At 35.1% G+C, this 16901-nt stretch overlaps 1 protein-coding gene across 14 annotated transcripts in view; it reads right to left on the bottom strand.

Annotated features, from left to right (window-relative positions):
• The window catches only part of PAM (peptidylglycine alpha-amidating monooxygenase), a 268970-nt gene that overhangs the window by 62738 nt on the left and 189331 nt on the right, over positions 1–16901 (bottom strand). For all 14 annotated transcript variants that reach the window (XM_070412390.1, XM_070412389.1, XM_070412392.1 and 11 more), the window contains 5 exons: positions 5808–5856; positions 4304–4371; positions 2767–2847; positions 2407–2483; positions 1953–2056 (listed from right to left, as the gene is read on the bottom strand). In XM_070412390.1, coding sequence (XP_070268491.1) covers positions 1953–2056; positions 2407–2483; positions 2767–2847; positions 4304–4371; positions 5808–5856 — 379 coding nt within the window. The remainder of the gene's footprint in view (positions 1–1952; positions 2057–2406; positions 2484–2766; positions 2848–4303; positions 4372–5807; positions 5857–16901) is intronic.

Raw genomic sequence — 16901 nt, 5'->3', positions numbered from 1 at the left:
TAAAAAGGGCAGAATTATTCTTAAGTCACGAAACTGTGAGAGGGCTCCAGAGATCACTTCGTTCTCTCATCGTGGTACTATCACAAGGCATTAATTTCTGTGGTTAATACTGCCTCGCCGAGGATAAGCAAAGGATAGAATCTGACCAAAACTACAAGATCCCCACTCCACCAGCAAAACATTCTACTAATTCCACACGTAAACTTGCAGACTAACACACAGAATGTGTTGAATGGGTTATTTTTACTACTTGGTGTACTTATTACAAAGGTTGATAAAATAACCAATGCCATTTAAGTAAAGTTCCTGGGGCTCTATATTAACATAAATCAGAGAACAACTGATCAATATCCTCTGAATCATATTACTTCACATATTTAAAGACTGTTAAGAAGTGAATTGTCAGACTCCTTACATCTAATTATGTCTACTTTGTCAACCCTTTTCTTACCATTGCCATTTCATGTAATTCAATCGTTTTATTGCTTTCCTCAAGTTCCTTTCCCAAATTCATCAAATTTATGCAAAAGTAAAGGTGTTGGAAGCTCCTTGTTTAATATATAAATAATTAAAAAAATTTATTTTTAGCCCTAAAATTGGTGTTTATTGATATAAAAACTCCTTTAGAGTAACTAAAAGAAAAAAAAATCCTACTCCACCATCTCAGGTGTCTTTTTCTTTTACGTGTATCAGTACTTTTTTCTTTTTCCCTGACCACCGACACATAGCACTGTCAAGAGAATCATCACTAGTGCATCTCATGCTTGTTTTCAGATGTCTACTTTCTCTAAGTTCTCACTGATCCAAAGATAAATGCTTTAATTCCTGCTTCCAGGTGGCATCAATAAATATTTTATAACTTAGTTTAACATGGAAGGGAGGCTCCTTGTTTTATTTATTTATTTTTTAACAAAAAATATGATAAGGGCCTTTAACCTTTATTTTTAATTTTGGCAAAATTTTTTGTAAGAGTTCACAGTGCCTTGAAATTTTACTTAGTGTTATAAAATACTAGAGGCCCAGTGCATGAAAATTCATGCATTGGAAGGGGGTCCCTCAGCCCGGCCTGCCCCCCTCACAGTCCGAAAGCCCTCAGGGGCAGGAGATGACCCGGCGATCAGGGGAAAGCGACACACCCATCACACCTCTGCTGCTGCCACTGCCGGCAGCGCAAGCCCTGGCCGGCCCTGGTTATCTGAGTCTCGGGTGACTGCCATCCGAGGCTTGCCTGCACCTTGGCCGGCCCTGGGCGGCTGGGGGGACGGGGGGGTCTCCGGAAGCAGGCACACAGAGCGGCCGGGCCCGCCTGGGGGTAGGCCTGGCCTTGCCATGCACCTGCCGCCCTAGCAGGGCTGAGAGGACTGGGCACCACCATCTTTGAGGGCATGGCAGTCAATTAGCATATTCCCTCCTTATTAGATAGGATACTTATTTCAAGGAGGCTCAATATTTTGAAAATTATTTGAAGTCTGACATTCTCTTTTGCAAAGTGCTGAATATTATTATTCTCATTTGGTATAATAAATTGGAAACATTAAATATATGGAAGTTTTAACAGAAGAAAAAAATCATGGTTGTGAGTAATTGGTATGCACTAATCAAGTGCAGAAACCATATATTTGCTTAAGTTTGACACTTGAGGAAGCAAAAGTTCACAATCATTATATTTTCTTTAAGATGAGTAATATAAACTCTTGTGGTAACCATAATAATATAGAGGCATGATACTGGAGGTCTTGAATAAGCAGGAAGAAATGAAGCATAAAAAGACCAACCATGTTCCAGAGTTTATCAAAATCAATCAGTTCTAGAATGATACAATGCTACAGTTTGTTGTAGTTGTTCATGATAAAAAAATAACGCAATTCATTCACAAAGATAATTGTCACCTATAATCATGCCTTGTCCCAATATAAAAACTTTTTTAAACAGTGAAATATGCAGAATCATACCCAATGTGTGTGGCTTCTGTCCTTCCTTCACCAGTGAATACACATCTTGCTGCTAATATGTCACCGAAACTAACATCTACTGGGTGCTCCACAGGGTAGAAAGCCTGCCAAGAATCAAACATGAAGATTCATTAAAATTACCAGCAAAGTCCAGAAACACTTGCTTTAATAACATGAGACCTGGAGCACCCTGGGTAGAAAGTATGAAGAGACACACCTCCACCCCTCCCCCACCCCCACCCCCACTACCAGCACCACCATGCTTAGAAATATTAAGAGAACTGATAAGAAAACCACCACCAAGTTCAAAGTTGTATAAAACTAAGTTATACACAGTAAAGGTAGATTTAGAGATGTTTAGTGTCTAGAGAAATTCACAAGGGTCCTATGAGAGCTTTTAAAATTGCAATCTGCTGCTTACTTTTTTTTTTTAATTAAACTAGATTGTACACACCTGTGGCAGTTGGGGGCTCTGGCGTCCAACCAGTGCCCACTGTCCATTTCTTACTCTGTATCCACTTACTACCTTACCTGAAATGAACACAAATTATAATTATATAATACAATAAGGTATTAGAAAAATAAAATCATCATTTGCTTTCTTAACTCAAAATAAAACCTAGATATTTTCAGAACCTCAAATGCAAGGTGTTTTAATGAAAACAAAATGATGAAAAACATACAGAATTTCAAAATATTGAGCAAAATCGCTTTCACTGAAACAGATTTAATGTCAATTTGCATTTTATATTTTTAGCATTAGCAAGCACAATGGTAAATATTTGTAATTTAACAGGTAGTTTAATATTCTTACCTAAATGATGAGTGTGAACTCTATAGGCAAAGACATGCATTGGATAATTATTATAATGACATGAAATGTCAGAATTCACCACTGTTAGAAATAAAAACAAAGAAAAAAAAATCACCATTCAATACTAAAAGTATGTACAAGATATTCACAAACTGCTAGGCATGGGGTTTTTCTTATGAAGTAAACAGGCTCGCATATACAGCAGACACTAAGCACTCATTATGTAACAGCCACTTTACTAAGATAAGTTAAAATCCCTTTGTCTTCACATTTTATAACATTCATAAACAAAATGACTAGGGCCAAATCAAAATATCCTATCAGTGAAAATAATGGCTTAATTTGTTACCCTTATCATAAAATTTATACAGTTGAAAGGCTTAAACATTGTTTTTAAAAGTCATTTTATTTTATTATTATTTTTATCCTCACCCGAGGATATGTTTATTGATTTATATAGAGAGGAAGGGAAAAAGAGAAAGAAAGAGAGAGAGAGAGACATCATGTGAAAGAGAAACACTGATCAGTTGTCTCCCATATAAGCCCTGACCAAGAATCGAACCCACAACCTAGGTATGTGTCCTGACTGGGTATCGAATGTGGAACCTTTTGGTGTACACAATAATTCAACCAACTGATCCACCGGCCAGGGCTGTTTTATTTTTAAAACAGAAGGAATTTTGAAAATTTGATTGCAAACACCTAAGACATCTAGATTCACAGTTGCTAATGAGAAGGGACTATTCTATATACTTTTCCTTCCTTAGAGTCTAACGCATAGTAACTATTCAATAAATGCCTTTATATTAAGCCAGTGAACAGTTACAATGGGACTGTATTTGTCATTAACTTTAAAAGATTCCCAGTAAATCAAATGAAAAATATTTAATTCAGTACTTTCATCAGAAGTTCAGACACAATGATAAATAATATTTTACTTATTCCAGTAATTTTTTGTAAATTTAGGAGAATCAGCTATTATCCCCATTTACCGATGGGAAAATAAACCCAATATATCGAAGTTCAATGAACTTGGATAGAGTTTTCTTAGGAGCAGCGTGTAACTTTAACTTTCCTGATATCAGTAGAGTCACTTGGCATGAATTAATTAAATAATAATAAATAAAGCACTTTTCAAAGCAAAAAAAAAGCTTGCTAGTTTCTTGAGTTTTGAACTTAATATTCTTTCAGTAGTTTATTATGCAGTATTTTATGAAATTAATGTTTGGCATCTAAAAAATAGGTGACTGATTTCTAAAATACTAGTACTCAAGATTTATTCTTTAATTTATATAACCCACTACCTACCCAGGGCCTCAATGCTGAACATCTCAATAAAATAATAGAAAATAATAAACTACTGTGTTAAAAATAATGTAAAAATCTATTTTCAATCCAAGGATAATAAAGAATTGATTTATTTTTCAGGGACTTAAAAATATTGGTCATTTCAAAAGCTTATAAAAAACTATACACTAAATCCACTCCTATAGATTAGGTAATAAGGTAATAGTAATTCTAAAAGGCCATTACTCACCTTTCTCTCCTGCTGGTATAACAGTGTCAACAGACATCATAAGGTACATGCCAGCAATTAAGGGCTGTCTGCAGAAAACAGTAATATTTATTTCATCTATTTGAAAAGTCAAAACTATTGCCTTGGAAAAATAATATACACTGCAATATATTGGTCTATAGAATATCATTCATGTGAAAATTAAAACAAGATAATATTTTAAAAAGGTAGAATTTTTCTGAAAAATAACGTATTTTCTTGGGCAAATAACTTAATACACATATCTATGGCATGGTGAATGTGGAGGGCAGCATTTAAATGGCTCCTGTGATGGCTGTTTGTGTCAACGTGGCTAGGTTTAGTGACCAGTTGTTTGGTCAAATACTAGTTTGGATGTTGCTGTGAAGGTACTTTTAGATATGTTAATATTTAAATCATTGACTATGAGTAAAGCAGATTACTGTCCACAATGTGGGTAGGTCTCTTAAGAGAAGAGATTGAGGTCCCATGAAAAGAAGGATTTCTACCTCCTCCAGACTGCCTTTGAACCCAAGATGGCAAAACTGACTCTTGCCAGAATTTCCAGCCTGCCAGACAGCCTTTCAGATTTCAGACTTGCCAGTTCCCAAAATTGTGTGAACTAAGTTCCTTAAAGTAAATCAATCTCAATCTCTCTCATGTATATGTAAAGAACTTAGAAGCATATATGTATAACCCATGGACACAGATAACAGTGTGGTGAAGGCCTTGGGGTGGGTGGGTATGGGAGTCAATGGGGAAAAAGGGCGACAAATGTAATACTTTTAACAATAAAGATACATTAAAAAAAAAACACCATTCTTTTGGTTCATTTTCTCTGGGAAACACTGACTAATATACCTCCCAATGATTCCTAGCTTTCATATTCATGCCCTTGTCTAATCCTCTTCCTTTGAATTTAGGTTGACCTAGTAACTGAACCCAGTAATTTGTTATTTCTAACAAACAGAATATGGCAAAAGTGATTTCGGTGTTTTTTTCCACAGGAGTCAGACTATGAAGATTTGTGGCCAACTATTTTCTTTACCTATCAGACATTTGTTATTTAGTAACTTATGAGATTAGGCTATAAAAAACACTCTGCCTGCCACCTTGCTTTCTCCCTTGCTGGCTGTGATGGAAGCCACCTGCCATGTTGTGAGTTGCCCTGTTTAGAGTCAACATCACAAGGAAATGAGGGAGTCCTCTAGCCAACAGCCAGAGAAGAACTGAATCCTGTAACAGCCAAGTGAGTGATTTTGGAAGTGGCTCCTCCCGGTCCAGCCCCCAGATGAGTGATATACCAACCAAGAGTGAGACCACCAGCCACAATTAAGATGTGCCCATATTCCTGACCCACAGGAAACAATAAGTAATTGTTGGTTTAAGACACTAAATTGAGGGTAATTTGTTAGACGACAGATAACAAACACAGTGGATTTCCCCCTTTCATGTTCTCAAAAATCTCAAAAGCTGTCACTCAGCTAAGATAACTGGAAGTACTTACGGCAGGCGTGTGAGATGTAAGGACACCCCAGAACAGTCTTTGTGATTATCTGAAACACACATAAAAATATACACATCTTAAATATAAAAACATGCAAAACAAATTTCAAAATAAAACATTTTAAAAGATTATAACTCAATACTAACAAAAACTGTTTCATTTGTATGGTGCTTTACAATTTGCAGAGTATTTTCAGATTCATGAATTCATTCAAACTATCATTTCAAGCACGCTGTGATTTTTTCGTGGCTTATCAAACTGACCAGTTATCTGCTCGCCTGCAGACATACTAGATACTAGTAAGCTCACAGAAGGAAGCTGTTGCTACTCTCTGTGTTGTTGAAATATCCAGAAAAGTTGTTCTATGGGACTCTAATCAGCTACTTTTTCTTCTTTAAAAAATAGAAACCACATGGAATCTCCTTGTTTGGTTCCTAAGACTTGATCAGCCCCATATTCTAAACAGAAACCTACTCATTCTTATTACATCCTAACTTCAGTGGAAAGCCTTCAAGTATCTCTTTATCTTTGCCAAGGACATTTCAGAAACCTCTTACAAATCCTCCCTCTTCTATCTTCCAATGCCTTCCCCAAGTAGAAATTAGGTAAAAAATTTAAGTCATTCATCCAAGTCCTTATCTGTGATGAACTTGCTGATGTCTCACCAGAGACCATGAATAGTAACTCATACTTATTCATTCTATTTCTGTCCATGCTAAATTCCTTCTCCTTTGCATTCCATTCTAAGAAATTATAAAACTTTATATCTCAATGTTGAGAGTTGATTTTAATAGAAATAAGTATTGCATTGTGTACATATGTAAAATTGACAGATTTATGCTTGAAATGAAGAAGTGAAGTGTGCTAATAAATAACACCAGATGGAGTAGTTTCTTTAAGGTAATTTTTTTCTTTAGCTGTAATTCTCATGAGAAAAACCAAGGTAGCTTCATATAGAAATATATAACAGTTAACAAGACATGCATTTTGATTTGTCATAGGCAAAGTTTAGAAAGTATAACAAACCATATTTAATACTTTGCTAATAAAATACAAAGGAAATTTCTCTGTACAGCAGATTATTAAGCTTGATCTTAATAAAGATGGTTCAGAAATAAACTTATGAAAAACATTTTATATCTAATACCCTGGGTTTTTTGTTGTTGTTGTTGTTTTTATCATTTTACATAGAAATATCTATCCAAGCTAAACAAATTTCAGTAGGGTGCTATTTTCGAAATAATTTCAGTGGTGAACTTTAAAGAGATGGGAAAAATAACTAATAGTGGCAATAAAAATAACCACTGTTTTATCTCATTTTTGCCTACGTTTTTAAATATAGAAAGAATAAATGAGTATTGTTTTTTAATTTATTAAAAGAAACATTTTATTTTTGAGAACAGATTTCCTAAATGTACTGCATGAGGTTTAGTAAATTAGTAAATTTGCCGAGTTTGTACTACTTTCAAAATGACTTCACCCAGAATTATTTAACTCCACTGATCAAATGAGAATGGTGGAAAATATACCATTCATTCATATTAAATGAATTCTAAACTCTAGAGCCTCACCTAATTAGCTTAGTAGATTTCAGGGGAAACATTTCTCATGTGTAAAAAAACATCATACCTATCTTAAAAGGTTACTTTGAGAGATGGCAGTCATCCATTCAAATAATACTTATTGAGCAATCATGATATTCAAGCACTGTCTTATACACCGTGGATACAGTGAAAATCAATATATTCAAGTTTCCTGCCCTCATGGTATTATCCTCTAACAGGAGTGAAGAAAGGGGGAAATGGAGTAGGAATAGGAAAAAAAACAAAACTCAAATATATAAACCAGATAATGTCACACAGTCAACTCAACAAGCTAAGAGATAGTGGGGTAGCCGTTTTATCTACTGTGGTCCAAGAAGGATGGAGTGGCCATGAGGCTGGCGATTATCCAGCATCACAGAGCATGTTAAAAGTCTGTTTTATTCTCTGTCTGTAAAGAAGCCATTGGAAGATTTTAAGCAGTGGAGTGACGTACCCTGTAAGGTGTTCACCTAGCACAGTACCTGGCACTTGCTAATTTGTGGATGTTGGGTTTGTAATTTTTTATTTTAATTAACAATACCAGGAGAGAGTCTGTTCCTCATCCAATGTTCATCCAAGCAGAGGGTAAAAGTGCAAGGAGAATTGTCACTTGGTTTTACATTACATCTTTGCATTGAATGAATCAAGTGAATCACATTTTGATAACCAACTTGGCTGATATTGTGTACCATGACTTAAAAAAATTAAATGGAAAAAATTAATAAGTAAATTAACATATTGCAAGAACTGTTAAAGAAGTTTATCATTGAAGTTGAAACATGTCTCCAAATTAAGAGCAGCAGGAATGTTACTATTGCCAGTAGCAGTGCATCTTCCTGGTAGATAATGTTTTTATTAGAATTGTCTAAATTGAGAGCTTTTTACTCAAAAAAAGAACAGCTACTGCTATATAATCGTTGTCTACTTGCTTCCTTTTTTAAAGGTGAGCTAGTCTCACCACTCACTTCACTGCAAAGACATGTTTTCTTTGATCCTACGTGTTTATCAACAACATGACATATCCTATAAGAAAGTCAAGTATAACACACAACAATAACAAAATGGCTAAAAACTCAAGTAATACTATGATGTAATCAACAATTTTTTGAGAAAAATATACTGGACATCTGACTTACATATTTTATAACATAATGACTTTAGGAAAAACTGGATTTTAGAGGCTCTAAGTTTTGTCCAATAAAATGTAAATCTTATATGGATAGAGAGATGGTGAATCTAAAGACCCAAAGGGAAAATTTTGCCTTTTTACAAAAAATAAAACAAAAAAACAACCCAGAAAACAAAATACAGGGAAGGAAAATTAGTGAAGAGATATACTTTTAAAACCACACTAGAGTTTCTAAGTCATGGCTGAAGGAATTTACAGCAAATTTATCTGGCCAGTTTGATGGTGTGTGTGTAGATGAATAAAACTCTGCTGTGTGTGTGGGTGCATGTGTGTATAAGCATGTATTTATTGTGGTTTAAATTATGGATAACACTTTAGATTATCATTATTATTTAACCATGGGGTGAGAGAATTACAATTCTAACTGTGTGACTTTAAGAAATTCTGTTATTTGGTAATGGATATATGCACATTTAAATGATATTTTAGTTGAACAAAATTCTAGATGTTATCTCAAAGTAAACATATTTGCATGTTTTTTACATTATTAGAGTCAACTGATATTCATACAGTTATTATTTCAAAATCAATTTTATTATTGCAAATGATTGTGATCTTTTCTAGTACAACTTTCTACAGTTTGACCAAAAGGGCCCATATGCTTCCCACAGTGGGAAGTCTCAGTGGGAGCAACTTCGACTCCCTCAAACAAGGTGGTCTGGGATCAGGAGGACTCCTGGATACATAGCTTGCTATTCCTATAGCAAGTGCAGCTTGGGAGGGTGGCATATTTCAGCCTCGTGTTTGGTGTGAAGATTCTGACCTTCTAACTCCAATGTGATCCTTGCACAGTGATACATTACTATTTTCATAACCTCTACACTGATCTTACTTCTGGTGAATTCAGAAACTTCAGCAAGTTTTGCATATTTTACCAATTATTTCTATTGCGCTCTGACTTTGTCTGCCCTTCTATTGTAACACAGCGCTTTAGCCACAAGATATGAAGCCTCGTAAGAATTTATTCATATCCATTCACGAGGCTATATATGAAATCTGTCTGACATGCACCATCATAAAAAATGATTGACTAACAATGTCTATTATAACTAAATACATAAGTGCTTCTGCTAATATTTTATGACATAAGATGAAAAACAAAATTAGAACTGAGATAGTTTAGAAATATACAGAGAATGAACTCAGAATATCAACATCATATGCTGGCTGGAAAGGGTAGTTGGAAGGACTGATTCTGTGACTAAAATGAAAGTAAATAAGAGAAAGGAGAGGAGATAGATGAAAAAGTTAATGCAGGGCAGAAGACCACAGAAACAATTTCCATAGCTTACAAAAAGATGGGAAATGGCCTGAAGTTATAGGATTAAATTTCTCTGAATGAAATATAGGCTAGGAAGTGGAGTACTCCCTTAATTTATATTTCAATATAAATATTGTACAATATGTAAGAATTATTGCATGGAAAATTTAGAATCTGTGTATTTTAATCACACACAATTACTGGACCACATTGCCTTGTAAGATTACCTTCAGATTTCAAATAGGTCCTTATTGAGTTACTTTATCTAAAATGGATAGAATCTAGAAGGCTATCTATTTGATAATTAATAGATTTGTACTCATAATCAATATTGATACCACTAAGAAATTTCAGTCTATAAATGAAATAATCCATGTAAAGAATACAGCACTCTATTTGGAGCACAGAAAAAACATCCAATACATTTTAGTTATTAATACCGTTATTCTTTTTATTGGTAGATTCCAAAAAAATTTTCAACACATGGATAATTTACTTTAAAATTATATTTCAGTTATAGGTTTGGAATTTCTCCAACTAATAGCATAGGAATAGAAGAAAGGGGAGAGCAACCTGGGAATTCTAAATGAGTAAAGAGATGGTTAAAAAAAGAAATTAGAATTGAAATGGTATATTAACTAAATTGCAAAAAATAGTTATTCTCAAAATGGGAACAGAAATGCTGATTCAGAAGAGTCTGAACTAGGTCGAAACAGAACAGAGTCACCAGTGAGATAAAGACATTTTTAGTAAGAGACCGTTATGCTAAATGAAATAAGCCCATCAGAGAAAGACAAGTACCATATGATTTCACTCATATGTGGAATCTAGTGAACAAAATGATCTAACAAGCAAAATAAAGACAGACTCATAGATAGAGAGCAGGCTGACAGCTGTTAGAGGGGGCTGGAGGCCTGGGTGGGGTGGGGTTGAGGGATTGAACCAAAAAAAAGAAAAAAAGGAAACCTCATGAACAAAGACAACAGTGTGATGATTGCTGGGGGGAGGAGGAATGGGGAGAGATAGAAGAGGGTATTGCGGGGGATAAATGGTGACATATAGAGACTTGACTTGTGGTGATGAATACACAATACAGTCTACAGATGATGTGTTGTGGAATTGTGCACCTAATCCTATATAATTTAGTTAACCAGTGTTACTACAATAAACTGATTAAAAAGGGGGAAAAAAGAAATAAACACTATGGTCTGGCTAAATCGAAATTCTTGGGTTAGGAACAATAGAACTGTGAAGAAGTTGATAATGCATTGTTTCGAGATCCTTCCCTTGACCAGATACAAGATAGTCTGCTGCTTTCTGAGTTCTGGGCTCGAAGTCAGTTCAACAGGACTCTATGTTTGAAGGAAAGAGAGGGAGGCCATTTTTGTATTGATGGCGAAGTTGTATTTATTCACTTATCCTACACAACTGTCATCATGCAAAAATCGTGACAGCTCTTCTTCCCAGGCAGCTTCATTTATCTTATTTTAGTTCTCTTATTCCAACATAAAATCATTCTCTCCTTCATTGGACTGGGTGACAGGCTCACTCTCTCTCCAAGGTACACTGGTGAATACTTGACTTTTAGCTATTAATGTTCTGTACTTACAAAGGATTGAACCCAAGACATCCCTGTTAACGAATATTTCATGATTGCTGTTCTCCTTCAGTAAGACATAATTTCAGCCTACTGGATTTCAAGATATGGAGATAGAAATTTCATTCACTAGCTAGGTAACAGATGACATTAGAAGGTATGTTTCATTATATTCCATTATAATGACATATGTATGTATTAGTAGCTTTTACAATGGTGAAGATACTAACAGTGTAAAACTTAAAAGAATCATTTTTAAAAAAGAAATGTAAAATAAAGTCTGGTAATGCCTTAGAACATATCACAGCATAGGGTAATATCTCTGTACTGGTAGTTGAGTGGTAAGACTCTAAGGAGCAGTCTGATAATGAAAGAAACAAGTATTTCCAGACACTGGATGACACTTGAAAATAGCATTCAATCAGAATCTAATCTCCAGAAAGATGAACACTGGATGACCGCTCTCACAGGGGCTCAGCTTGCTCTTTTTTTTTTTTTTTTTTTTTTTTTTGAGAAATTGCTCTCCTCTGTTTAGAGATGAGTACACAAAGCAACGTATTTATCAAACATACAGACTCACAGAATTTCAAAATTGAAAGTGATCCTGGCTATAATGGAGTTCAACTCTTATGTTTCTAAATAGGAAAAGAAAAGTGATTACAGAGATTGAGAGTGTGAGCCAAAGTACTTCAGCTAACTGGTGACACCCGGGGTAGCAAAACTAATTCTCCAATGTTAACATTTAGTCAACATTATTTATTTAAGAAGAAAAAAAAGAGTTGCATTTATTAGAGACTTCCCAGGCATTTTATCTTTGAAATATCCTTAAGCTAAGATAAAGGAATTAAGCCAAATGGATTAGTAACCAGCGATACTCAAGACATCCATTTAAGCAGGAAGTTCATTTTTCTTAATGGAAGGTGGATGCATGGAATATGAGGTTATCCATTCCAAACGGTTTAGCCTGCTTTTGTAATAAGAGCGTATAGTTCCTGCTTGGATTGGTAGCTAAGTAGTACAGTAAGTATGTGGAATAATGCATGATAATAACCTATTACATCTCAGGTCCTTAGGAGTCTGTTGGTGTCTCCTAATCTTCCCCTCTAGAGATAGCCCTCTATACTTCATGAGCTCATCTTGTCCTGGTTGTTTCCTGCTTCAATAAAAGGACAGGCTAACTATCGATCCTGAGGGAACCAATGTAGTGTTATGAACTGTATCCCACTAATTGGAAAGAGAGTGGTAGAGTGGATTTCAATTCACTGCTCTCTCCTAGGAAGGTACAGGTAAAGGATAAAGTACACCCATTACCTACTATCCCAACCACAGTGTTGGATAATGAATCCCTTCCTTATGGAAGTCCAGAGAAAGCATGCCTGGAACCACTGCCAAGTCTTATGAAAAACGAAGAGGTAAACATCTCTGATAATAAAAACATAGTCCAGAAAATGTGTAAGCAAGTAGTTCTAAACGATATTATATCCTTCCACGTTCTCAGTGTCCTGAACGTAATTTAAAAGCTACCTTCCTGACTTTCTCCCTGTCTTGAACAAACAAAAATGAATCAAGTATATCATAGTACACACCAATAATTTTGCAATAATATATGTACATAGATATTGTAATAACTGCATGAATATTCAGCTGGCTTAATATTTACCTTATAGTTCTTTGTTCTAAATTCACAATAAGTGAATGGGATAGATGATGTTTTCCTAAAATTAAATCATGGCTCCCAAGGTGACCAAGAATAGATTACTTGGGGATTCATTTCTAAAGTCTGGGAAAATTTCATATAGTCAAAATGACTTGGAAAACCCGTTAGGAGGGAGTAGGGTGAGGAGCCAACAAAGCCAGTTTCCTGAGCATTGGAACAGATTGCTGTCAGGTATGCTGGCTGGGCCATGTTGTTAAGAACAAGTTATTTCTGTAGAATTGGACCGTGTTTCTATACAAAAAGTTTATTTCTGTACATCTGAAACCCTGCAGCAGCAGAGAGATGGGCACACGTATGAGAAACAAATAGGGAACAGCTGATCCGGTTCTTTCTTGTGTTCACTCTGGGCACAGACACGTTACATGGAACCCTGGGTTTAAGGAAGCAAAGACGCAGCTCCTTTATTGCTTTCAGGTACTACCTGGATGTTAAGTGCAGGTCCTAGAGTCATTTGACTGTACTCAGTAAAAGGACGATCCTCTGTATTAACTAGAAAATACATATACTGAAGTCTTTCATTGGAGTTTCTTCAAAACAAAATCCAAGTCACCAAATTTTCTGAGGGAATGAATGGATCCCTGAAAGCATACTCTCATAATATCAGGACTCCTCCGTTACAGATACCCTGATGTACAATAGTCTCCATTCAGAAAAGCACAAACACCTTACGCTGTCAGGACCAATGTGTATCTGCTTAGCAAAGGTAACTAAAGTAGGGGCACTGTTAATACACGACATAAACAGCACAGGTTTCCTGGAGGCTTTTGAAAGCTGACTTAGCAGACAAGCTTCAGTGCTAAATAAACCAGCACCATGAAAAAGAAGCTTCAAAAAAGAATTCCGTTTGAAGCTGTCACTGCAGTGAGCTAAGCCTCCTTTGATTTTTGTATTCCCTGCGATGGGACTAGAAATTACTAGCTCCCATTTGTCCTGTGGCAAGGAAGGGAGAATGCATTTACCATCCTGCAAGAAGATGACTTTCACAATGATGGTCTCTGCTGTTTCCAAGAGAGATCAAATGGAAGGCAGGCAGGCAGGCTCGCAGGCTCGCAGGCTCGCCAACGTGCTTTTATGATCACTCTGTGTGGGGAGGATGTTACAGCACGACTAATGTCAGAGCACGTTCCGGTTTCCATATTTTATGAATGCAAAAGGAAAAATCTACAGCAAAAGCTAAGGATGTACAGTTTTTCCCCTCAGAATTATGAACCTGTTTCAGAATCATACTTCTAAGGAAGTAAAATTAAAAGACTAAACCACAGGTAAATACACTGTTTTTAAAAACATGGCACTGAGTTTTTAAATTATTGATGGGTTTTTGAACTTTTTTTGAACCACAATATATAGAAAAATGTACAAGTCAGAAGGTACAGCTACAGGAATTTTAAAAAACAAACACATCCTTGTAAGCAGCACCCAGATCAGGCATCAAAAGCCCTCCACTTGTGTCCCGAGGCATTAAATTTTAAATCTTTACGTTTAGGTACAGACAATATTTAACTTCTTCCTGAAGGAGTTGTCTTTTAGCTAAAACCAGGCACATTTAACCAGCTTGTCCACTAGCTCATGAGCTTTGGTTGGATAATTTTAAATATTATACTTAACAAATATTTTTAATTTCCCCTATCTCTCAGTGAAAAGTCCTATCGACCACTTTTTACTTCTATATCTCTATTTTTAATATATAGTCATTTTAAATGATAATCTAAAGTTTCTTTTGCATTATTCCAATTATTGTCTGTTCTTTCCACTGAGGGCAGACTGTACCTGTAAAAATGTAGGAATGAAAAGGAGTTTAGAGCTTTGATAAAATAAAGGTTTAAGTTTGAGATATAAAGCCTAAAAACATGTTTCTCACATGAAATCCTCTATTATGAATTTTTGAATCATCTTAAGAGTAATATATATATATACATATATATAAACATATATATATATGATTTACCTTCTTTCACACCCTTACAAATTCTCAACTATTTGGTGCAACGTGTTCTCCCTCTTTTATTTAACTTGACCTCTAAAAGCTCAGCAGTGATAAATAGAGGCTACCTAGGGGCAACACCATTCTATTTTGTTTTGAAAATAGTAAGTTTATCTTCTGCAAAAGCTGTAACTTAACTGAAATATGATTTTTGAAAGTCACCCTAAAATCAGTGGCCACGTTTTCAACCCAATTATCTTCAACAACTTAAAATACTATTGTGTATTGTGTTTGATTTTCCAATGGAAAAAAAGTCCAAAGCGTATAATTTACATATAATTATGCATGCATGCATCCTTGCATTAATTAGGGAACACACTTTGAACATGATAGCTCATATATTTGTTTTAACATTAATATGCAGTCATTCAAGATATTTATGTTGTAGTGTGGTATGAGGATTCATAAGGTAACACTTATAAAGCAATTCTGAGCTGAAAAGTCATATAAAATGCTGGGTGTCATTACTCTACTGGTATTAATGGAGAAACACTGAAACCCCCAGGTGAGCCACATTATCTCTTAAAATTCCCTCAGATAGTAAGCAAGGCTTATACTGTAAGATAAAGGTTCAGTGTAGAAGGGCCTGTGGGTACTAATTAGATTTCTCTTTCCTTTCAGTTATTAGTTATTATTAGTAGGTGGTGCATTATAGTTAAGTTTGCTATACAAGGGTAAGGAATACTTGTGAAGAAATGGGGCTAGAAAAGTGTGGGGGAGAAGAAATATCCCTACAAGAAGGAAGACGTGTAAGTTTTCAAAGATGGAGGAAAGAAGAATTAATATATAAAGAACAGAAATGGAGAGCAAGGTAAAGAGTTTCCAAATTGGATGAAGAAAAGAATACAGTTTATGTTGGCAGAAAGAGGGAGAGTAGAGGGTATCTTCCAGGCCCAGAAAAAGTTGAATTTTATCTTTCTAACATATTATTTTGTAAATTTCATTAGGTGTTATTTCAATGGTTTTCAGCAAATGCTCTTTTGGTCATGCATTTATTTAGGGTATCTTTTCCATGTTACAAGTAAGTCAATCAACTAACATAAAAAGGAATTAATAGTAAATAGGAAATGGAGTGTGCAAATCCTAGCATTTTTCTCTAATGACTTCCATCTTTTACTGGAGTTCCTACAACACATACGTAAACATGCCAGGCAACGAGGGGAACAGGGAGTAGACAGGGTGAGGGGCAGGAAAGCGGACAGAGTATGTGTGGAGTATGTGGGAAGGGGTGCGGGGAAGCCATGGATAGTGCTGCCAGTGCTCTAAACTAGATTTCACAGAAATTTGATTACATCTCCTAATTTTTATGAGACAATGGACTAGTAACTTGATTTCTCAATTTCTTTTGGTGAAAAATAAAATGCTGTCTGCTATTAATTTAAATAGCATTAATTACTTGATGATTGTGTAGCCCTGACCAGCTTCAAAATAGGAGTTAATTATGAATTATTTAATAAGCATGAGTTACAAAGGGGTAAATGAAGGTAAAGTATAGGGCTTTCTCAAAAAGCCATAAAGTCTAAAAAGACAAAATGGCATTAGGGAAATTTTTCCCTAAAAAATTCATTACTTAAATGAAATATTATATTATTCAATGTTAAACTGCTTTAAAAACATATGTTAAAGGATAAAAACATTCTGAATATATTCTTTAAGAAAGAATACTGTAATGCTTTGCATATTTTCTCATAACTAAATGAATAAAAATATAATTTCTGATACTTAATGACCATATTTTGGTATTAAAATAAACAGGTGTCCCATGG

This window comes from Myotis yumanensis, unplaced genomic scaffold (genome assembly GCF_028538775.1).
Source record: "Myotis yumanensis isolate MYYU_CA2020_CCGP unplaced genomic scaffold, mMyoYum1.0.hap1 SCAF_4, whole genome shotgun sequence".
NCBI classification, from domain to species: Eukaryota; Metazoa; Chordata; class Mammalia; order Chiroptera; family Vespertilionidae; genus Myotis; species Myotis yumanensis.
The sequence above is the reverse complement of the archived record's forward strand: the minus strand, read 5'-3'. Positions and strand labels throughout refer to the sequence as shown.